Source organism: Armigeres subalbatus, chromosome 1 (genome assembly GCF_024139115.2).
Source record: "Armigeres subalbatus isolate Guangzhou_Male chromosome 1, GZ_Asu_2, whole genome shotgun sequence".
NCBI classification, from domain to species: Eukaryota; Metazoa; Arthropoda; class Insecta; order Diptera; family Culicidae; genus Armigeres; species Armigeres subalbatus.
The window spans coordinates 193,641,895-193,665,547 of record NC_085139.1 but is presented as its reverse complement, the minus strand read 5'-3'; the positions used below and the strand labels follow the sequence as shown (position 1 = coordinate 193,665,547).

The window sequence follows — 23,653 nt, the reverse complement described above, 5'->3', positions numbered from 1 at the left end:
CTAAATCTGATAGATTACCTGTAAGGGCTGGTGTCCCCCAAGGCAGCATACTGGGCCCCATATTGTATAACATTTTTACTTCTGACTTACCTGATTTACCACCAGGGTGTCAAAAATCTTTGTTTGCAGATGACACGGGCCTTTCAGCCAAAGGGCGAAGCCTTCGTGTCATTTGTAGTAGATTGCAAAAAAGTTTGGATATTTTCTCCACTTACTTGCGAAAATGGAAAATTTCCCCGAATGCTTCCAAAACTCAGCTTTTAGTTTTCCCACATAAGCCGAGAGCTTCTTATTTGAAATCTTCTAGCAGACATATTGTCACTATGAATGGGGTCCCAATTAATTGGTCTAGCGAAGCTAAATATTTAGGACTTCTGCTAGATCAAAAATTAACTTTTAAAAGTCACATTGAAGGCATTCAAGCCAAATGTAACAAATATATTAAGTGTCTATATCCACTTATAAACAGAAAATCAAAACTTTGTCTTAAACTCAAACTTTTGATTTACAAACAAATTTTTAGAACAGCCATGTTGTATGCTGTGCCAATATGGACTAGTTGCTGCAATACCAAAAAGAAGGCACTTTAGAGGTTTCAAAATAAAATTTTGAAAATGATTCTGAAGTTGCCTCCGTGGTATAGTACCAATGAACTTCATAGAATTTCTAATATTGAGACATTGCAACAAATGTCCAACAAAATAATTTCCAATTTTAGACAAAAATCGTTGCAATCTTCTATTGCAACGATTAGCTCCTTGTACCCTTAGTATAAAATAGGTTAAGTTTAGTTTAAGTTGAAAACATTGTAATTCCTACAACCAGAGGAAAAATTCTAACTGCCAGAGGCAATTGAAATAAGGATGATAGTGTTAAGAAAACACGGAACACCTAGTCTAAGAGATGAATGCATGTTTTAGATAATTAGCAAATAAAATAAGTTAAAAAAAAAAAAACTATTCGTCAAAACTCTATTCCTTTAAAAAGCTCCAATTGCGGGGTCACCAGCGCTGATGGTGTATTTAACTTGTGTAGGTGGTAGGTGCAGATATCTCGCGTCGACAAGGATTTCTCATGATTCCTATTTTGTTAGAAAATAAAAATGAATGCGACGTTTGTTGTGAAGTTTTCTTCTTTGTTTCCTTTTTCGTTACTCACATATACAATACACAACTATTTGTAGCTCCTAGGATTTTGCGTTTCGTGCTGGCGCACTAAAATGTGATTTTTATAAAATAAACTTTTTAGAGCTTTGTGCTAAACTAAAAAAAAGTATAAAACACAACATACATATTACATAAGAAGCGCATCACTGTTCTCACTTGTTGACAATCACTTTCCATTAGAGTGTTTTAGGTATGTCTCTCATTAGTTGTTTTTGCATTCTATATTAAAACAATAAACTAAAGAAAATAAAACGGAAAATGGCCTTTCCTTTACCTGGTTGCACTCTATTATCGATTTCTATATTCTATTCGCTTTACTTTCTCTGACTTAAATAAGGAAGGACGTGTTCGTTTTCGTTTCTCTGGTTGAAATCATTCGGTGTGAATTAAGTTTGAGTTTTGTGTCTTTATAATAGAGGAAGCGTCTTTTTCGAGTATATGTTTAGTACTTGAGTGGGGCCTCTTCTGGTCAAGGGTTGCACTACGACATGTTAGTCATTGCATACATGAGTAAATTAGCTGGGAAGTACACTGAGTGAGGACACCGAGGGACATTCGTTTCTACATTCTGATGTGGGATGGCACATTTTTGTTAGTCTCTGAATTGGGGGATCTCCGTGTTCGTTTGAAAAGTATCAGTATTATATACTTGCGTACTTGATAACAGTGTTGCCAGACAGTTTCAACAATAGCCAATTTGGTTGAACAATCGACTAGTAAATAAAGAAAAAACAACTAAAAGCAGCTAGGAACTTTTCTAAACATTTACGTTTTCCGCCCAAGATGTTATGCTTTGACCTGTGCATACTAAGCGGTTTTAATTAAAAAAAAATACTTTTTAGCATTTTATTCTAGATAAAAACCGCTTAGAAGTCCGTTGAGCAATAACAGGAAGGAAACAAAATTTTATCCAGTTGGCAACACTGATCAAGGAAATATTTATGGTTTTCGAGATTCGTGATTCGTGTGGTGTTTCTTGATTCTTAGAACAGTTTAACTAAAAATTACTAAAATTATAATGAGTTTATCACCACATATTTTTAACATTCTTATCATGCCTTTTTACTTCTAGTTATTTTGACATAACGGTTCTAATTTAAAAATGACATTTCTTTTCATTTTGATCCACTACTGTTCAGAGCGACGTTACTTTTTGCCTTAAAAATATACACAGGTAAATATACAAATATTCTTATTTTCCCATATTTTGTTCAAATACACTGATAAACCAGTTAAAAATATCTCTGAATCTATTAAAGAATGTCGGTTTATTAATGTTCACGGTTCGACGACATTGGAGTAAGTAGCATGTTTCTAAGCATTCGTGTAGTTTCACCTAAACGATAAGCAAATAAGGGTTTGCGCCAGAAAATAATATTTCTCATCTAATTAAAGCCGGACGCAATTTTGAGAAATAACTCAAAACCCATGCACTTCCCCATGCGCGGGCCAAAGCTGCATAACTAAAAATTAATCAACAACGCACTCGCCTCATTCCCTGTCCGGTAGCGGCAGACAATGGGGCTGTCACTGCTCACTACATCAAACCATCACGAAGGCCTCCTCGCCGCAAAATAGAAACGGATACTGGTCGATCATGGTCTGCACGATGTCCTCCAGGTATGGGCGCATGGTTTCGAACCGCATCATGTCGGTGAACTCGATCGGGAGCAGTGTAGGCCACCAGCAGATCGCCAAATTTTTGCTGTCCATACTGTTCAGTTTGGAGTTTTCAGAAACCCTGTAATTGGAAATAAAACAGATTTAGTTCTCTTATTGGCACCTTTATGAAACTTGTGATTTGTCTATTTGTTTTTTGACGCTTAAGGTGGGTTTAATCACGTGGACAGGTTTTGGTCAGTTTTAGGTACCACCCTCCCCCCTCGTGGATAGTTGCTCATATAAATTTTCAAAAATTTGTATGAACTAAGGACATTTGCCATAACCTCCTCCCTCTAAAATTTCCACGTGGTATATGGATTACCCCTTAGGTCGGTTGACTGATAGGGTCTACATAATTTGATTTTAAGATATAGGAATATATTAAGAAAATACTTGAAAAAAACCTTTGAGAATTATAAGATAGTGTGGGGGACAGTAGAAGGAAAGGTATAATTTATTATCCTAATATCACACTTTATGCGGCCAGGCGCTCTAGCAGGAGATTTGCTAAAGTGGTACAACCAGTCCAAAACTTCGGAAGTACTCGATGGAACCAATCGTCGATGCATTCAACGTTCGCAATCCTGTGAACATCCTCGGTTGGGTGGAATGATTCAAGATTCAGCATCATCTTCAGTAATCTGTTCTGTTTGCCTTGTATTATGATTTTCTTCCTGTGAGTAGCAGCACAGTCATATCAGCAGCTTTGACTTTTTATCAAGATGCGACCTTCGATTGACGAGTGAATCAAGTGTTTTGGTTGGTTTATCACTTTTGCTAAGAGCGTTCTGGATGTGGGTGACGAACCTTAACTTTTGATCTAACGTCAAGCCGAGGTACAGGACATCGGTCGACCATGGAACTTGTTGTCCACACACGTTGATATTTCTGCGAGGAGGATGAAAAAGATTGATTGTGACTTTCCAACATTGACCTTTATTTTCCACTTTTTCTGATAGTTTCCAATTGCATTCTGGGCCGCTTGAAGCTTGGTGATAATTATCGCTGAGTGTGGTCCGCAGAAATTCCTAGAGCAATTTCCAAAAGAAACCATAAAGAAATTTCCTAAGGAATTTTCCTATTCATTGGTACTCAAAACTGCTCCTAAGACCAGTTGTTCTCGACAGATATGAGCCTTCAGTGTCTTAAAAGCCTTTTGAAGTCCTACGAAATCGGACACGCAACGTATTCCTCTTCGAATATGGTTACCGGGTTGGTACCAATGAAAGCCATTTCCACGGTGATCCATCGTCGGATTTCGGATCAAGTTGGACTTGCTCCAGAAGGACCGGTAGACTCAGCTACCCTTCCTTCAGCGGTTTGGAGCCGATGATTAAATGCCAAGTTCTCGTCGGCAACGCTATCAGCCTATCCTCGCCGCTATCACGTTCTCGCTAACAAAGTCATCTTGCCAAAACTCGCCATAGATCACCACCCCGCATGCGTGTCACCGTCCACCCAGCTTCTAAACGAACTCCACCATCCAAAAGCGCAAGTAGGGGGACAAGAGGCAATATGTACACCCTAAGGGCGATGACATACTGACGCGTTCGCGCACGCACACGTGGTTGTATGTCATCGGCCTAAGATTTTCATCAGTATTGACTGATTTAAATGTATAAACGTTGGATTTTTAACAACTACATGATACTAATACTCATTATCCACCAGTTCTGTATTGAGTCGTATTGAAAATAAGGAAATTTCAATCGAGTAGAACGATTTTGAAATAGTTCATTTTTCACTACTCTCGTGAAGGTAACGGGGCAAATTGGACACACTTATAAAATATGACTACGCCCAAAACTATCCGTCATCAACAATGTTCGGTACCGAAGACCGCCGTGGTACGACCTAGAGCGACTGAAGCAACCTGATGTCGCCACTGCATACACGCGAATAGGGTGAGCTCGATGGGGCCCCTCTGAGGACTACTGGAATACTTAACTGTATTAAGCAGCCATTAACGACGCAGCGGAGAGCCGAAGAACAACGTCGGCTATGTGGGATGAACTCGGCGAAACGATTGGTTCGACGAAGAGTGCTGACAGATTCTGGAGGAGACGGACGCAGCGCGGGCGGTTGCACTGCAGCAAAGTACCCGGCAGAACGTGAAACGTTACAGGCGGAAGCGGAGACAGCAGACCCGCCTCTTTCTGGAGAAGATACACCGCTTGGAAGAAGCGGAGTGTGAGGAGATGGAACAGCTATCATGCCATTCTCAAGAAACACGCAAGTTCTATCAGAAGCTCAACGCATCCCGCAAAGGCTTCGTGCCGCGAGCCGAAATGTGCAGGGATATGGATGGAAGCATCTTGACGGACGAACGTGTGGTTATCGAAAGGTGGAAGTAGCACTACGAGGAACATTTGAATAGCGCTGAGAGTACATGCAGTGGAAGTCAAGGCAGCGGAGGAGATGACTACGTCAGTTCAGCGGAGGATGGGAGCCAGCCAGCCCCCACCTTGAGGGATGTTAAGGATGCCATCCTACAGCTAAAGACCAATAAAGCAGCTGGTAAGGATGGTATCGGAGCTGAGCTCATCAAGACGGGCCCGGAAAAGCTGGCCACTTGCCTGCACAAACTGATAGTCAGAATCTGGGAAACTGAACAGCTACGGAGGAGTGGAAGCAAGGGGTTATATGCCCCATCTACAAGAAAAGCGACAAGCTGGAGTGTGAAAATTTTCGAGCGGTCACCATCCTTAATACCGCCTACAAAGTGATCCCAGATCATTTTCCGTCGTCTGTCGCCATTAGTGAATGACTTCGCGGGAAGTTATCAAGCCGGCTTCGTTGACGGCCGCTCGACAACGGACAAGATCCTTACTGTACGGCATATTCTTCAAAAATGAACATTTGCAAAGGAGGCAGAACTGTACACCCGCCTGAAACGTGAAGCAACAAAAGTTGGACTGGTGGTGAATGCGTCAAAGACGAAATACATGCTTGTGGGCGGAATCGAGCGCGATAGGGCCCGCCTGGAAACCAGTGTTACGATAGACGGGGATACCTTCGAGGTGGTCGAGGAATTCGTCTACCTTGGATCCTTGCTAACGGCTGATAACAATGTTAGTCGTGAAATACGAAGGCGCATCATCTGTGGAAGTCGGGCCTACTACGTGCTCCTGAAGAAACTGCGGTCAAAAAAGATTCGCCACCGCACCAAATGTGTCATGTACAAGACGCTAATAAGACCGGTTGTCCTCTACGAACATGAAACATGGACAATGCTCGAGGAGGAGTTACAAGCACTCGGAGTATTCAAGAGACGGGTGCTTAGGACCATCTTTGGCGGTGTGCAAGAAGACGGTGTGTGGCGGCAATGAATGAACCACGAGCTCGCCCAGCTCTACGGCTAACCCAGTATCCAGAAGGTAGCTAAAGCAGGAAGGGTATGATGGGCATGACATGTTGCAAGAATGCCGGACAGCAACCCTGAAAAGATAGTGTTCGCTTCCGATCCGGCAGGTACGAGACGGCGTGGAGCGCAGCGAGCGAGATGGGCAGACCAGGTGCAAAATATCTTGGCGACCGTAGGGCGTATTCGAGGAGAGATGCGGCCTCGAACCGTGTATTGTGGCGTCAAATTGTTGATTCGGTGTTATCTGTTCAGATGTAGACTAAATAAATGAAATGAATGCGTACATCTTTTGACGGAGCCGGTAAACAACCCCGAGCAGTGAAATCAAAACAACGGGTCCCTTTAACAATTCAGAGTTCAGCGAAGCCGCATTCCATACGATTCGTATTTTGCCTGGTTTGTGGTGATTGTGAACTATAGCGAGGGAGAGGTACCAGATGCGATGCCGGTCAAATTGCTGGATTTAATCCTTGGTCACTTTATGCGCATAGTCATTGGCGACAAACTCGGCCTCTTGTTCGTCAAATTTTGTTTTGAGTTCGGTATCTTTCGATAACTGCCTTTGAAGACATTTGAATCGCTGTAAAGCCATCGGATGGCTATTGGGTAAGATAACTTCATCTGACTTCCATAGTTATCCTGTTTAAAATTTACCATCCTTAGTACGTTTAGTCGTTTCCTCAAGGATTTGCCGAGCGCGTTGATCATCCGGTGATTCCGGAAGGGCAACTGTATGAGTACCAATTGTTTCGATGTCGACGTAATCTTTACGTTAATCTTTAACTAAATCGTGTAAAGTTTGTGACATAGGAGGATTGCAAGCGTGCACGTGGATACGATTTGACCCATTTTTGTCGATTCTTCCTCCACCTACAGTCCATCCAAGTCTCGTTTTGGTTGCAACTGGTTCTCCTTCTCGACCTTCGCGTCTGGTGACGTTATCCAATCCAATCAATAGCTTAGGATTCGGTTGAGCGTAACTTTCTTTCGGTAGCCCATTCAAGTATGGGTACCGTCTCGACAGCTCCTTGCAATTCAAACTTTGCTTAGGTAAACCCAGACTTTTGACAGTACGCACATCGGACAATTTCAACCCGCCGAGAACTTTCCTCATTCCTTGTTACTTCACTGGTCCTTTGAAGACACAGAGTACCATCTTCACCGTCTAATCAGAGTTCATCCAATGCAAGATTCCAAAAGCAAAAACGGTCATTGACTTTCCCTTAGCTTCTAGAGTTACTGGCAGTATCTTGAATATAGTAGATGATTGTTTGTAGCTATGTGTAGTGATTATTCCTGACACAGCTGTTCTAGTGTTTACGGGCTTTTCGGGATGACTTATGATGAATTTCTTCGAAATAGTCGACCTCACAGCATTGCTTTGTCCGACAAGGCCATTTACCATGACCTGACAAACATCGTTGACAAAGATTATTCCCTTCCACGACCTTCCAACGTTCTTCAAGCGGACACGTTTTGAAAGTCTTACACTCTCGCTGACAGCAGATGCATGGTCGCGGTTCGTTCTTAGGCTGGGATCTAAATTCACGATTTTGCTCATCATTAGTAGAATGGGCATTGAGGGATCCTCCCTTTTCCTTTTTGCCACTTTGTTTCATATGGTTTGGAGATACTGTGTAAGAAGCTATGGACACTTGACAAGCTGCATTTTTTATGACCTATATGAAGTCGCTGAAAGCTTTCAGGGTTGCTGAATGATTACATCGCAGATGTATACCCCAGTCCAATCGCAAGCTCGGTGGGAGCTTTCCGACCAATTCCGAGAGAAGCATTGCAGGATGTCTACTCATCTGTAAAATCAAAATTCCCTGATTTTTCCAGGTTTTTTTCAGGTGTTTTACAATAATTTCCAGGCAAAAACAAACGTGCCATATATAGATTTAAGCAACAAAATAATCAATTTAAAAAAAGTAAATATTGCGAAAAATATTATTTTTAAGAATATTTTGGTGGCTACACAAAACAATGTTGTAAATTACTTAGAAAATTCCTCTAGGAATTCCTTCGCAAGTTCACCCAGAAATTGCTTCAGCCATTCAATCAAAATTCCTTCAGGAATCACATAGGAAATTCCTCCAGGTATTCCTTTGAAAATTTCTCCATAGATTCCATCAGAAAATCCTCCGGATTTTAAGAATTGCTTCAGAACTTCCTCCACGATTTGATTTGAAAATTTCTTTGCTGAAACTTTAGAAAACATCTCAAGGAATTGTTTAGGAAATTTGGCGATTCCCCTAAGATTTTTTTTTTAAATTTCTTTAGGTGTTCGTTCGAAAATGTCTTGTAAAAATCCCTCGGAAATACCTTTTTAAAATACTTTGCAGATTTCTTCGATATTCTTCTGAAATTATTTTTAGGAATTTCTTTGGAAACTTGGTTAAGAATTCTTTCGGAAATCTCTATGAATTTTATTTTAGATGTTTTTTTTAAGAAACTTAGGAAAAATTCTTCAGGAAATGTTCCGGAAATATGTTTGGCAATTTCTTCAGGAAATCCTTCAGTACTTCTTACGAAAACTCCTTCAGGAAATGTGACGTTAGGCATAAGAACGTTAGGCATAATATCTTCTTTATGTCGTTGGCTGTTTTTGAGGCATTTTATGCTTAACATCCTTTATGCCTAATGTACTTATGCCTAACGTACTCATGCCTAACGTCCTTATACCTCACTTGTCATAAGACGAGTTTATACTATACCATTTAATTTCACTACTTTATTGTACCTTTGACAGATACGTATTTCAACCTCAACAGTAAGGCTGTCTTCAGTGTCTGGTACTTGACACGACTAAGTCGAGTAAAGTACGAGAAAGTGATACGGTCTTACTTTTGAGGTCGAAATACGTATCTGTCAAGATACAATTAAGTTGTGGAATTCAATGGGATTGTATAAACTCGTCTTATGACAAGTGAAGACATTCCACTAAAAAGCTCAAAATAATTTTCTTGACCTTATACCTGTTCATGAGACCAACATCTAGTTTGATCTAGTATAAACAACAACCTGATGCCATCCCCATACTTTCAATTTTCTTTTTCCGGTTTCAACACGATATTTAATACGGTAAATAATCTAATCGTAATCTAAATAGGCTATTAAGCTTATTGAAGCATATTTTGGCAGAATAATTTCAATGGTTACAGCGCCACTAGCGTTCTTTACTGTAAAAACGCTTCGATTTTTTTTTTAATTCCTTGGGATTTTTAAGCAACTCAGTCAGAAGTATCTTGAGGAAAACTTTAGAAAACACCTGGAGGAGTTTTCCCGGATATTTTGCTTTTAATAATTCTTTGGAAATATTTCGAGAATACCTTTAGAAACTCCTTTGAAAAATCCATTCGGAAATCCTTCGGCTATTCTTTCAAGAATTCATTTAGCAAAAATCCTTCACAAATCACCCTACACTTTTTTTTAATCCTTTCAGGTTCCTTTTCGGGAATTTCTTAAAGAACACATATGAGAAATCGTCCGGAAATTTGTTTTGAAATTCCTCCGGGAATTCTTTTCGGTTTTTATCTTGGAAATTCCTCCAGAAATAATTTAGAAAATTACTAATCATTATTATGGACACGCTTTTACTGATTTCTTTGAATAATACCATGGAAAACTGATCCAGAAATTCCTTCGGAAGTTCCATCAGGAATTGTTTTTAAAAATCCTAACTAATTTAGTATTTTTTAATATATTAATAAAGAATTTCCGAGGGAATACTCAAAAGAATTTACAAAGCAACCCCTCTAATTGATTTCCCGAATAAATTCCTGAATTTCACAAAGAATAGCTTCGGAAATTCTCCTTGAATTCTTTAGAAGATGGCAAAACGTTTTTGCGGAACAACGATGCATTAACGTTCACTACATTTTCAATAGATTTGATTGGTACACTTATTCAAATATTTTTATGGATTTTTTCATCTTTTGAGAGAATTTCACTCATGATCTCGGGGTATTGAAATTTCCCTGATTATGTCAGGAATTCCCTGATAATTCCAGGTATTTTCCAGGTGGGGAGAAATTCCCTGATAATTCCAGGTTTTCCAGGTTTTTCCAGGTAGTAGACACCCTGCATTGGATTCGAAAGATGGTCATTTAGTTTCGCCGCTTCAATGTACGTCACCAGGCTTCGAACCTCTCGCCTAAACGTCACTAATATTTCAAGTTTAATTAGGAAAGCTTTGATCACCGCGTGACTTTATCGAAATTAATTTATTGGCTTTTTTCGGTGATAATTATACTACTCAAAGCGAAAGGGAGTAGATGAAAGTAATGAAGATACAGATTCGATTGATACCGCAAGCGAGCGGCAAGTATGAAATGAATAGAAACTGAAGATTAGCAGAGGACCATATTAGAGAACAAGCATTGTTGAAATCGCTGTTATTCTGCCTAACGTCCACCCAGGAACGGCTTGGATAGTGACGTAGTGATCACTGTGCCAATAACAGCGATTTCAACCTGCTAATGTGCTGTTCGGCAAGCGTAAACTAATCAATAGAACTGTATTATATCACGACACTGATGTATAACTTTCCACGCCGGTTCAAATTCGTGGAAGTCTGAAGAATTTCCAGAGCGAATTTCGAAGACTATCAAGTGTAAACTCCTAAGAATAACACGTTAATATTCCAAAGAATATTCCGTGGAAATTTCGTAGAATTTTTCGATTGATAACCCTAAAACTCCCGTTGATACTCCTAAGACCTCTAAGTAAACATTGCATTCAGTTTACCGTTGAAATTTCGTAAATCGTAAAAAATAAGTAGAACTTTTTTTTCTAATCTTTATTAAGAAAACTTTGAATAAGTAGAACTTTTCGTGGGGTTCCCAAGAACTTCCAAATGATTTGAGGTGGAAATTTCGGTTGAATGTGTCGTGAGAATTTTGGTTAATTTTACATCAAAACTGCAAAGGCCATTGCAAAGATTTTTCCACTCGAAAAATTTTCGGTGACAGAATCAAATATTTTCCCGTGAAAGTTTTTAACAACTTCCTTTGAAATCCATTCGTAATCACGAAGAAATTGTCGTTGAAATTCCGAAGACTTTCCCATGGATATCCAAAGATTTTTCACTGGATTTCCAAAGAATTACCGATGAAACTTCAGCAAATATTCTTATGGAAATTTAGAAGAATTTTACGCGGACTTTACGGACAATTCCTAGTAGAAAATCGCTGAAACCTAAGATTTTCTTTTATTCTTTATTAACGTGATTTTTAAGTTTACACAAAGTTCATCACTATGAAACCTAAGAGTTCCCGTTGCAAATTCCGAGGATTTTTTCATGCAGATTGTTAGAAATTGTCTTTGGAAACTCCAAAGAGTTTTCCAAAAAGTTTCCATTGTGAATTCCAATTCAATTTCGTTGAAATTGGGAATAATTTCTAGGAAAATTTTGAAGAATTTCTTATGCAATTTCCAAATAAGTTTCTGTGGATATTTCCAATATTTACCCGTGGAAATACCAAAAAAATCCGAGTGGAAATGTCAAAAAGTTTTCCAAAAGATTTAGACCATTTCTTAAGTGGAATTCCTTAGATTTTTAGAGAATTTCAAAAGATTCTTCCGTCTTATAAAAAGTCCGGAGAAAGAAAAAAAAATCAAAGAAATGAACGCAATAAGATATTGTGCCGCCGATCACAATAACGGTTTTCGGCATGAAGCCAAAAGCACCGCTGTCGATATTCGGACCAGCACACATTCCCTATTATGCATGTATTGCTGTACCTTCTAGTCCATCAGTTTCCACAAGTTCTGAAGCAATATGGAATACCTACTTCTGTTATTTCGTTTGCTTCCATTTCGCATAAAGGTTGTTTTCAAAAATGATGAAGTTAAGAATAGAAAAAGATTGTTTTCAAAAATAAAAAAATATGGAAACTCATATGTAAATATGTACGTTATGTGAAAGATATTGATTTGGAAAATGTATTGGAGCCATTTAACACACAGAGGTGATAGATTCTTCTCTCAAAACGTTGACAACGATGACACTGAACCGCATTCGAAGATCGTCGATCATAGTAACGCCACTTAACGATGACGTTGAATAAGGTCTTCACTTTTTGTAGTTCTGCCAGTTTGATGGATTCTTTTGCGAAGTCGAGGGATTTTTTTTGTAGCGTAACTTCGGCATCGGGATATTTCGACATTGTTGTTTCAAAAGGGCGAAAGTCGCAAACGTAAACATTGACTTCTTCTGCTGATTTCAGAAAGATTAGAGACTTCTGGCGGTATTTTCCACTTCCGTTTGATAGAAGGCGCGGAGCGCCACCAGTTCCAAGTGGTTGTTAGCTGGGAGCGGTCCTAGTTATTGAGGAATTTGCAGGAAAAGGCATTGTTTACGTTTGCGACATTGGCCCTTATGAAACAACAGTGTCGATTTCTCCTCTTCCAAACAAAACAATTGAGCATCAGTTTTGATTGCCTTCTTTTGGTATTTTTCCTGTCGAATATTTGCTACAGGCTGGCCTACAGCCATTAGCTCTCGCACCTGGTTTGTAGCTTTGCTAGCGACGGTAATCGGAGGTACTCGTACCTTCTTCGGCCGATGACATACTGACGCGTGTGCGTGACGGAATGCGGTCAAGACAAAATAATTCATAATGCTGATCTTCTGCTTTCTGCTTTACGAGTGCTTGGACGCACTTCGCATCGCTCGACGCATCGGCATGTCTTCATCTTTCGGTTTGAGTGGAGCTGCCGCAGTTTGTTGAATGAGGGTGAGCAGGGTTGTAAATATTCGGCAGCACTGGATGAAGGTGATGCTTTTTATTTTATTTTTTTATGTTCTTCCTTCCTTCACATCGATTTCACATTCTCGAAGAGGTTTCATGATAGAACTAGAGACAAAAGTACAGATTTGAAAATTCCGTTAGGATACGGCAGATATGAAGAATGTTCTAAAGAAGTGGATTTGAAAGCGAACGAAAGGCAATATTTATCATTTAAAATCAGTCCTTTTTAAATGGGCCTAGTTAGCAATCTATTGCTGTATATCGCTCACCGAAGTGAATCCAGAAAAAATATCCGTTGTTACTAATTCAATACCCTTTCCCAAAACAATCGTGGAGATGCAGAGGTATACTCAGTCTAGCATAGTAGCAACGGAACTCGTACAAAAAATGTATAAGCTTCCTAAACATTGAGAATGGCAATGGATAGCTAACCCCAAGCCACATTCATTTTGTTCCCTGAGCAATTTTTAGTCAATCAGATGCCTTATTGCGCATCCCCTTTCGACAGCTCTTTCGTATGACAGTTTACATGGTTTGCTCATTTCGAGTCGAGATGCGCAATGCCACCTCAGATTTTCTAGAATAATGTTACTCTTTGAAAATGTATTCTATTGATCTGCAGCCACTAGCTGACCCACTCATGCCGAAGTTCCAATTGCTCTCGAGTACCGTTATTGCCTCTGAACCCAATAGTAGAATCCTATCTAGATTATTGAAATAAATGACTTCTAATGGCGGCATAGTATTCACTTACCTCACAAAATGCTGGAATATGAAGCTCAATATGGCAAAATTACTCTGTGGAAGCTTTCCCAACAGCGAACGCAGCGAAATCAGTCGGCAACTTCTATCCGTTTTCACTTCCATGTTGAGGCTGCTAATAGCCTGCAGGGGCCGCGAACCAGCAATCTCCTCTAACTCGGCCATCATTTCTGTATTGAACAGCGACGGCAATCGTTTGGCGAAAAAGTCCTTGAGGGCCGTGGCCACTGCATTCACAGGAATATCTAACTTTTCGATGTCCACATCATCTTCTGTTGAATTTATAAATTTAAGATAGGATTACGTCCAAGTAACTTCAGTGACAGAAAAGGGATTACATTCTAATTACGTAAAGGTTTACATGGGAGAATTATTTTCTTAAGAAACAAGAAATATAAATCGTTTGAAAAAAAATCACTATTAAGGAAGGATGTTGAAAAATCATAAGAAACTCCTTACGTAGTCAATGTAGGTATCTTTCCTGCATAATTTACCTTCATCAAATTTCTGGTACAACAAATCAACATGTGCCCTATTTCCCGGTACTCGATAAATCCCTTCAGAGTCTAGACCTTCCAGTTCGATGAATTTGACACATTTTTCCACAAACAGTGGCACAAGATTTTTGTCCGATTGCTTAAAACTAGCTAACGATGGTTGCTGCGGAATCGGAGGCGCATTTTTAGCATTCTTTCCGCTGGTTCCCTTGCCGGATCGACCAGCCGTTTTCTTCGCATTGGAATCCGAATCCTTGGAATCTTTGGAACTGCTCTTGCTACTGTCAATCTCTTTTCCAAACCAATTCTTCTGCTTGGTGATAAGTTTTTCTCGGTCACCCATCTTCGGCAGGACCCCGAACTGAAAACAGGATATGATTATTATAGAAACACGAACTTCAATGTCGTATGATTTTACTTACAATTGGTGAATTATTATCTCTGGGTGAAGACACGTCGATACTCGATTCATCTTCTTGCTTATCCTTGTCCATGCCCATATTTTTTTCGTTTTTAAGCTTCTGATACATCATTGGCATTCCGAGAGCTGATCCTATCTGTCCACTTCCAGGGACACCGATCATAATTGGTTGACCGCCGCCATCACCCGCAACTCCGCTCCCGAATGGTCCAAGTGGAATCTTTGGTGGCTGGACTGGGATAGCGGTACGCTTCTTACGATGGCGTTTATGGCCTTGAGGCTTGCGGTTTATTTTAGAATACCCGTCAGTCGAACGCTTGCGCTCTAGTGAACTGGAGTCACTCTCTGAGTCGGAATATTCCTGAATGTTGAATACTGTTGGAAATGTGGTACCAGCTAAATAGGTGTGATTAATAAATGATGATAGATTCTTTAACTTAACCATAACTTACTTTGTTCCTTCTCCCGTCGTTGTCGAAGTTTTCCTTTTCCTCCGGTCAAGTCTATGCCCTGTTGAACACCATCCCCGCGTTGCCCACCCGAAAAGGTAGTAAATAATTGACTCGCTACATTGTTAACCGCATCGCTGAATGCATCATTTATCTGCTCATATCCAGCCTCGTCTTCGTAATCCTCACTGTCGTCTTCCGGCGCCGCCAGCGGTGCATTTTCTAACTGCTGTTGAAGCAACTTTTTGGCTTTCTTCTTCTCCTTCTCCGTCATGGGTTGACCACCGCTACCCTGGAATGGGCCCTGTCCATCACCCAGGTTCATGCGTGCAATGGCCTCATTAACTATGGCAAAGCTTTTGAGATTGAGTTTTCCCGGCTGCTTCAGCGTTTGGCTGGGACCCTTAGGGCGAATTTTCTTTGCGAACGAACTTTGGTTTGGCCTTCGGCCGGTTGTGAACGCGTGATGGGGGTTCATGTTTTTCCACATATCTTCGTTTTGCTTGTTGTCTTGCTTCGGAATAAGAAAACCATCGTCCAACCAGCCTAAGTAATAATTGAGAATGTCGGACGATTATTTTTAAATGTTCTTTTCTTAGTGAATTATATTTCATAACTTAGTATGATTGTTTCATTTCTAGATGATTAGAGTAAAATAACTAAAAATAATAGCTATGATAGTATAAAAATTAAAGCGTCAATTTATATTGTAGGATTGTGTTCACAATTCACATAACGAACTTAGGGAAAGAGCTTAGGGAAGATCCATTATTTACGTAACGCAAAAATGGGGTATTTTCAACCTCCCTCCCCCCTATGCCACACTCTTTGTATGAAGCATCCAAAAAAATTGTATGGATTGTCACACTTCGTCAATCCCCCTCCCCCTCTTAGTATTGCGTAATTTATGGATGCTCCCTTACTCAATGGAATGGAGGCTATTCAGAACTTCTAGACTGTAGTCATGGTTGAGTATCGTACAAAGAATTAGGGGCAGACAGAAGGTCTTAAGACAAATCATGTGCCCGTTTAGAATATTTAAATGGTCAATTATTCAACGTTACGTTTTTGTTCGTACGTTCTATACAAAAATATTAATGAAACATAGATAAATTGCTTACTTCTATTATTAGTTTTTTACCACTTTACAAATTAAATCTAATAACAATAAGAAACCAATGAACTGTCAATATACATCTGAATAGAGAATTATTAATAATAATAGTAACCTGAGTCGTATGTGTTGATCGAGTCCTTGGATCCACTGACGTCGGCTAGATGATGAATATTATTGGGCGGTAGAATGATTTGTGAGCAAGCCACGGAGAAACCATTGGGAAAGATTGTTTCAAAGAGGGTAAATGAAATCCATATTAGTAAATTATGCTTTTCACATGTAATTCCGTTCCCACGATTAGTGAGGATGATAATGATTGTATAGTGAAATGTAATACGATACTTACAGTTGATCTCCTCTAAGCTGCTTTGTGACTGAGATACGGTATTAGCCTTTAGTTGCCGTAGAATCGAGGATGGCGTAAGCAGGTGATCTGGTGGAGCCGGCTCCGGCGGTGTCGTTGGTGGTGGATAGATTTGAAAGCCCTGGTTGCTACCACCCTTGTCAAAATCGCTACTGTCTTCGTAGTAGTACATATTGGAATACTGTTGTTGGTGTTGCTTGAGGTTATCTAGATCATCTAGAGAGTTAATTGATCGGTTGTCGAAAAGCATTTTTTGCTGCTGATGGGGATGCTGGTGTTGACTGCGGTAGGTCGTTTGGGAACCGTTGATTAGATAACTCTCGTAACGAGGTGGAGGTTGGGGTGCCTGTTGGTGATGATGGTGCATGGAATGTTCCATTGTACCTTCACCCGAATCGATCGTTAGCGGTTCTTCCATGTTGAAAGCATGTTCGATCTCGGGTTTCTTGTCCCACACCTCTTTGAGAAACGGAGCAAACGAAGCAAATTTAAATTGGTTGTCTTCGTCGGATGCAGTTGCAAAATGTGCTCTCAATTTATCGGCCACAGCATTGCCTTCGGTGATTAACATTTGTGATGTTTCGTTGTTGAAAAATGCATTCACTCCACCCTGTTCAGATACGGAAACAATTTGCATGGGGAGATTCGGAATGTTCAATGAGAATGCGCTAAGTGTTGAAAGGGAAGCCTTTCGTTTACTAGAGTAGAGCAGAATGAATCCATGGATGAGATCATCTCTGAAAGCGTTTGCTCCATGGTACGAGGACAGGATTAGTTCAACCCGTCGCTTGGAATCACCCAAAAACATTTCGAAAATTATATTCCTTTCCCCTGCGTTAATGCACGACTGCTCAATCATCATTGAACTTAGTAGGTTTTCAGTCGAGAAAGGATCACCGCAAAAGATGCACATAATAATACGTAGATCAGGAATATCAGCTAAGTTCATACCGTATTTGAGCTCATCGAAGGGAATCGAATCAATAACGCTGTTCAGTGTCGTTTCTATGAATCGTGCTTCTTGGCCGGAGGCGTAGAATTCATTCTCGTCGATAAATACGCAGTGAAGTCGTTCTGCCAGTGATTGGCCATCATTTTGCAGCTGTTGGAGGGTGCTCTCACTGTTCTTTTCATCACTCATAAACACTATGTGTAAATTGTTAACACTATCCTTAAAATCGATGTTGTCCACCAGCAGGCGATCGAGTACCTCGTATATGTACGTGAACGTTTGCCTGTTCGAGTAGCAGCAGATCAGTCCTTTGTTTGCCAGGTCAAACGAAAAAGAATCGTTTTCCCGGTTGATCGTTTCGATGCTTAGCCCATAGACTTGACCGTCCACAATATACTCGCCATTGTCGTTGCATTGTTGGTGAACTTTGTCGATAAAATCGTTCGCAATGTAATCCAGCCCAATGACTATGAGATTAAGCTGCAGTTGGCCGTCTTTTTGTGCAAATCTCGGATTTGGCAGGCTGCGGAATAGATGTTGTTATTTATGGTTTATTTATAACAAATGTATTTAAACCTCTTTTACGACATAAAATTAATGTAAAACATTCAGCGATAACATTTCTAGAATTCTATTTAATTTGTTAGATTGATATTCCTGACTATAAACTCTAAAGACAACGTGAAACAGCAACAGAGGAAGAAATTTGTACTGTTCGAGTTAGAAGTCAAAACCCTTTCAGTAATTTACACATACATGTATAAGAATAAATTGTAGACTTACGAAGCGAACCCGAAGATAGGGAATATGTTGCTAATAAACCGAGAGCTAGCTCTCTTTGGTCTTGGACTTTGTAACTGATCAGACGTATATCAAGTGACTTAAAATCCGAAAACCAATATTTAAAATATATCCTAAATTATTAAAAAAATATTGTGTTGAGGCTAAATAAATAATCAAACACATAATTGAAAAAAGCCGCAGACGCAGTATACTATGTACAAGGCTTGACGAATCGTGTTTCTGTGAGTTGCGCGGCCTGTTGCGCGGCCCGCGCGTTACAACAAAACTTCTAGTGCACGAAGACTCCTCCCGCGAGTGATTTCACCATCAAGTGATTGCAAAAATCGACTATCCGTTATTCGACGCCGAGGATAACGTATCATAGCTTCCTTAACCAATGTTGGTAAAATCTCAAATCTCATCAGCGATTCAAATTATGCGTGAGTCAAATCCCATCAACATCATGGCCCAAAGAATAATTCATGATTCGAATCGCAATTTGCATCATTGTTTGATTTTTACGTGTTCTACATTGTTGAATGCTTTGAATTAAAATTTTCCGCTTAAAAATTGACAATAAATGAATATATACCTAAACAAAACATACGCCTCGATTGCGTTTTAACGCTTTTGAGAGCGAAATCATTCTGTGAGTGAGCGAAGCAATGCGATTCTGTCCGAGAGACTCAAGCGCGATGCTCCCCCTACAGGATCGCAAGCGAGTTGGCTCATGCATGAAGCTTCGATGATTCAGAATTGAGTATGATTGTACCAACACTGGCCTTAACTGTAGATCAAGTGAAGTAAGATAGAACGAAGGGTATCGGAACATTTAATTTCCATGAACAAATTCATGTCCAAGATAAGAAAATCTAAAAGCAGCTCCTGATAGACACCGGTGCTGACATTTAGGTGTTTCCTCCCACGCCTGAGAACAGTTCTAGCTGGGGGAAGCCCATATGGCATAATATCATTTGGCATAACGATTTAAATGTCTAAATGCCATTTGACATCATGTATTGGGTACCTCGATTCCATTTGGCATAAAAACCATTTGGTATAATATGTTGGGTACCTCGATGCCATTTGGCATAATGCCCACAACAAAAAATAGTTGATCGTATGAGTATATGATTTCCATTTTTAGAAGTACGTATTTCTAGGAACTTTTTTCAAATGCGCGTATTTGATTCTAACATTGACTTTTAGAATGGCGATTATGCTCTTAATTCAAACTATTTTGATCAACTAATGTGTCCAACAGGAAGAATAGATTGCGATCTATCTGGTAGTAACGTCAGTTCAGCAAAATATGCTGAATGGACAGAGCTAGACTAACATTTGAAAAGGGCGTAGCAGCCAAAATTTATTCCTTCTGATTCTTCGTCTACATATAAAGCTATATATGTGGACGAAGAATCAGAAGGAATAAATTTTGGCTGTTACGCCCTTTTCAAATGTTGGTCTAGAGAGTATGAGTTGTTTCAAATTTCAAGGTCAAATATAGTTACACCTATTTGAAAATAATCCTAGATTTGTCCGAAATAAGGCAAAAGAATAGATAACTCTTTTTTAAAGTACGCATTTGCCCGAAATAAGACAAAAGAGTAGATTACTCCTTCTTTAAAAGTAGGGTATGATGGGGCAAGATGGGTCGCCTAAGGCGAACCCTGAATGCCTCAAAACAGAAATATTTTAATTCAACTTTTCAACGTGGATCTATAAAAAAAGCTCTTTTCTTATGAAAACAAACCGTTCGTTGATCAATCGGCAACACTGTTTCGCCAAGTAAACAACTCTAATAAATCGCGCTCCTTTTTTTAGTTACTTTTCAATTTATTTCCGAAGTAGTAATCGCGAATCGACATCCTGAAGCCGCAGAAACCTCCCGCGGATCCGGACGGACGATATGGGGCCTCCCAAACGTCGCAAAGAGCTCTTCGTATCCATACTCAGTCAAGGCAAAAACGCGGACTAGATGCAACTCATAACCTCGACACAAATCTTTACCCCCCGCACGCGAAGAGCCAAAAGATATTTTAGTTACTAGATAAAGATTGTCGCTTCGGTTCCCTTTGTTCTGCTGTCCGAAACATGTGTGGTACATACCTGTCAAATCGTATGGATTTTCCTTCTTTGACATTTAGCTCCCCTATCCTCGCCAGCAAAAGTTGTTCCGGATAGCGACGACAGCGACAATCTTTATCTAGTAACTAAAATATCTTTTGAAGACCCCTTATATAAGATGTCAACAATGGCAAGCAATAATTCGATGTCAACATCATCAGCACCTGCTAGTGGCAATGGTAGCCACGCGATTAATATTACTGTGAGTAATGAATTCGAGTTGCTGCAGGACAACGAAGCAGACGAATTAAACGACGAAATGCCAACGCTCACACCAAACTGCACCGTCCCCAACACGGCGCGCAAGGAGAAGAAAATTCGTGTTCCCCCCATTTCGGTAATGAATCTCACGACCCAGCGAATTCGGGATCTGATGTCTCAGAATAATATTGCGCAGAACGAGTATAACATGAAATCGACGAAGACGGGCGTTCAGCTTTACTGTTCGGGAGAAGAGGCTTTTCGCATTTCTATTTTAGCTATTAAACAATCGAACATCCAATTTCATACCTATACCCCCGCCTCTGAGCAATCGGTGAAAATTGTTCTATCGGGGCTACCAGTCAGTGGTTAACATCGCCGAACTGGAATCGGAGCTAGCCACTCTTGGAGTGATCACATCCGATGTGAAAATGTTTTCTTGCAAGGGCATCGGTCTGGAGGATAGTGCGTTATATTTGCTTCAGTTCATAAAGGGGTTAACCGACTGTCGGATCTACAAAAGGTAAAAGCAATCTTTATTATCATAGTGAAATGGCGATACTACGAAAAAAGGTCTACCGACGCTGTTCAATGTCACCGTTGCCAACGATTCGTCCACGGCATGAGAAATTGCAATCTTGTTTCACTTTGCGTTAAATGTGGTGAGAAGCATCCGTCCGTCGAATGAAAACTACCCAAAAAAGCAGAGCTAGCAAACTACGACATAAACGAGACACGAGGATCAATAAAGTGCACAAACTGTACACCCAACCGGCGATTGTTAGATTTTCTAACAATTCTGTATAAAAATCTAACAAAATCTGTATAAGAACTAGGCATATGCGAAATTGTTAGATTCTTATACAAAAAATGTAAGCTCTCAAACAAATATTGTTAGAAAAGCTAGCAAAATTGTTAGATTCTTATACAGTACATGTATAAGATTCTAACAATTTCGCATATGCCCAGTTCTTATACAGATTTTGGTAGATTCTTATACAGAATTGTTAGAAAATCTAACATCCGCCGGTTGGGTGTAGTGGGCAGCACACCGCCAACTATCGTGGCTGTCCCAGCCGCAAAAACTATATTGAAAAATTAGCAAAGATGAAAAAACGGAACCAACCAAGTACTTGTACACACGCAAAAAAAGCGTTCATGAATTGAACGTGAACTAACGAGTTCATGGTGTATTTTTTCAGGAACAACAGTCACGGATTCGGGAATACAGTCATGTTTTCTGGAACGTTCTGGAAAACGTGATTGGTGTTCCGGAATCCATGAATTAAATCACGGTGTATTTTTGCTGGTTCACGAATTCGGGAACGCTTTTTTTTTGCGTGCAATGTCTAATCAACCCAACTTGCGATTTGCTAACTGGAATGGACGCTCCGTTCACAGTAAGAAAATGGAATTTTTTGACTTCCTACAACGACATCGCGTAGACGTTGCAGTAGTAACTGAAACATGGCTGCAGCAAAAACACGCTTTCTACCATCCTGATTTCTGCTGCGTTCGTTCCGACCGTAATTCCAATGATGCCGAAAGAGGGGGAGGCGTACTGATTGCTATTCGAAAAGGTATCAAGTTTTTCAGAGCTGAGCATATCGACAAAGATCATCGAAAGCATAGGCATTTCGATAAAACCGACGAACGGTATTGTACACGTTATCGCCGCATACTGCCCGGGGGCGCAACACGATCCATCTGGACTCAATTTCGGCGAGACATCTCTACACTTACTAGGTGGACTGAACCATTCTTCGTCGTGGGCGATCTAAACTCACGACACCGTCAATGGAACTGTTCAAAGGCCAATAAAGCTGGCACAATATTGTCTCAGGAGGCAGCCAGCCATAACTTTTTTATCCATTCTCCTGACACATTCACATTTCATCCTACGGGGCGCGGTCGTAATTCGACCCTAGATCTTACTTTGTCAAACAACCTACTGGACATGACAAAGCCAACCACGCTGAACGAATTGTCATCGGATCACCCCCCGGTCAGGTTTGAAGTCAGGCACACATCCACTGTAGTTCAAATAATGGCGAAGTACAGATGTTACGCGCGTGCCGATTGGCTTCGTTTCCAATACGAAATCAACGTAAAGTTGGACCTACTAAACCCAGCTTTCATAAACCTCAACAGTGAAGCCGAAGTTGATGCTGCTATAGACTTTCTAACGACAACTCTTCTGGACGCAGAATCAATTTCGGTACCGGAAGTTCAGCAACAATCGTGCTCAGCTGCAACAATTCTTGAGAGTACCAGAAGGTTAATCGCATTGCGGAACAAACGGCGACGACAGTGGTACCGGCGAAGAGACCCAATTTACAAGGATATAGTGCTGTCCCTAAACCGGAGAATTAGAGAAGAATGCGACCAAGCCAGCTTCAAGAGATTTCGAGAAACTCTCCAAACATTAAACGACAAACACGTCACTCTCTGGAAAATATCGAAGGCTTTGCGGAAATCGACTAAGTACAGTCCACCCTTACGACAAGGAAATAACATCATTGCTTCCTCATTGGAGAAAGCTCAACTGCTAGCTTTGAGTTTTTCACGGTCCCACACCAACCAAATGGCAGACGATCCCGAAACCGTGGCAGCGGTAAACGACTCAGTTACAAACATCGACCAATCCTTCCTGACTGGGGAACACTCTTGGTTGATTCGTCCGAAGGAGGTAGCTCAGCTTATTCGGCGACTCAAATCCAAAAAATCTCCTGGACAAGACACGCTCCGGAACTGTGTAATAAAGAAGCTACCTCGAAAGGCGCACATATTCCTTGCAAAAATATTTTCCGCTTGCATCCGTCTTGGATACTTCCCGACCAATTGGAAACATGCCATAGTAACAGCCGTTCCGAAACCTAACAAAGACTGTACTGAAGCGTCGAACTACAGACCTATAAGTCTTCTGCCTACGATTCCGTGTGGCAAGATGCAATTCTGCATAAGATGTTTCTTGGGAACTTTCCTTTATATATTCTTAAAATTATTCGCTCTTTCCTAACAAACCGTACCTAC

The 23,653-nt window shown here is 40.4% G+C and overlaps 1 protein-coding gene across 2 annotated transcripts in view; it reads right to left on the bottom strand.

Annotated features, from left to right (window-relative positions):
- Positions 1-1,110: 1,110 nt before the first annotated feature.
- Positions 1,111-23,653, bottom strand: part of LOC134205627 (rho GTPase-activating protein 190) — a 112,958-nt gene continuing 90,415 nt past the window's right edge. Inside the window, exons 5-11 of one of the 2 annotated variants that reach the window (XM_062681044.1) lie at positions 16,540-18,032; positions 16,306-16,350; positions 15,080-15,622; positions 14,629-15,023; positions 14,204-14,567; positions 13,702-13,981; positions 1,111-2,907 (exon numbers count right to left, since the gene is read on the bottom strand). In XM_062681044.1, coding sequence (XP_062537028.1) covers positions 2,709-2,907; positions 13,702-13,981; positions 14,204-14,567; positions 14,629-15,023; positions 15,080-15,622; positions 16,306-16,350; positions 16,540-18,032 — 3,319 coding nt within the window. In that variant the 3' untranslated portion in view covers positions 1,111-2,708. The remainder of the gene's footprint in view (positions 2,908-13,701; positions 13,982-14,203; positions 14,568-14,628; positions 15,024-15,079; positions 15,623-16,305; positions 16,351-16,539; positions 18,033-23,653) is intronic. The other variant, XM_062681045.1, reaches the window with a different exon arrangement.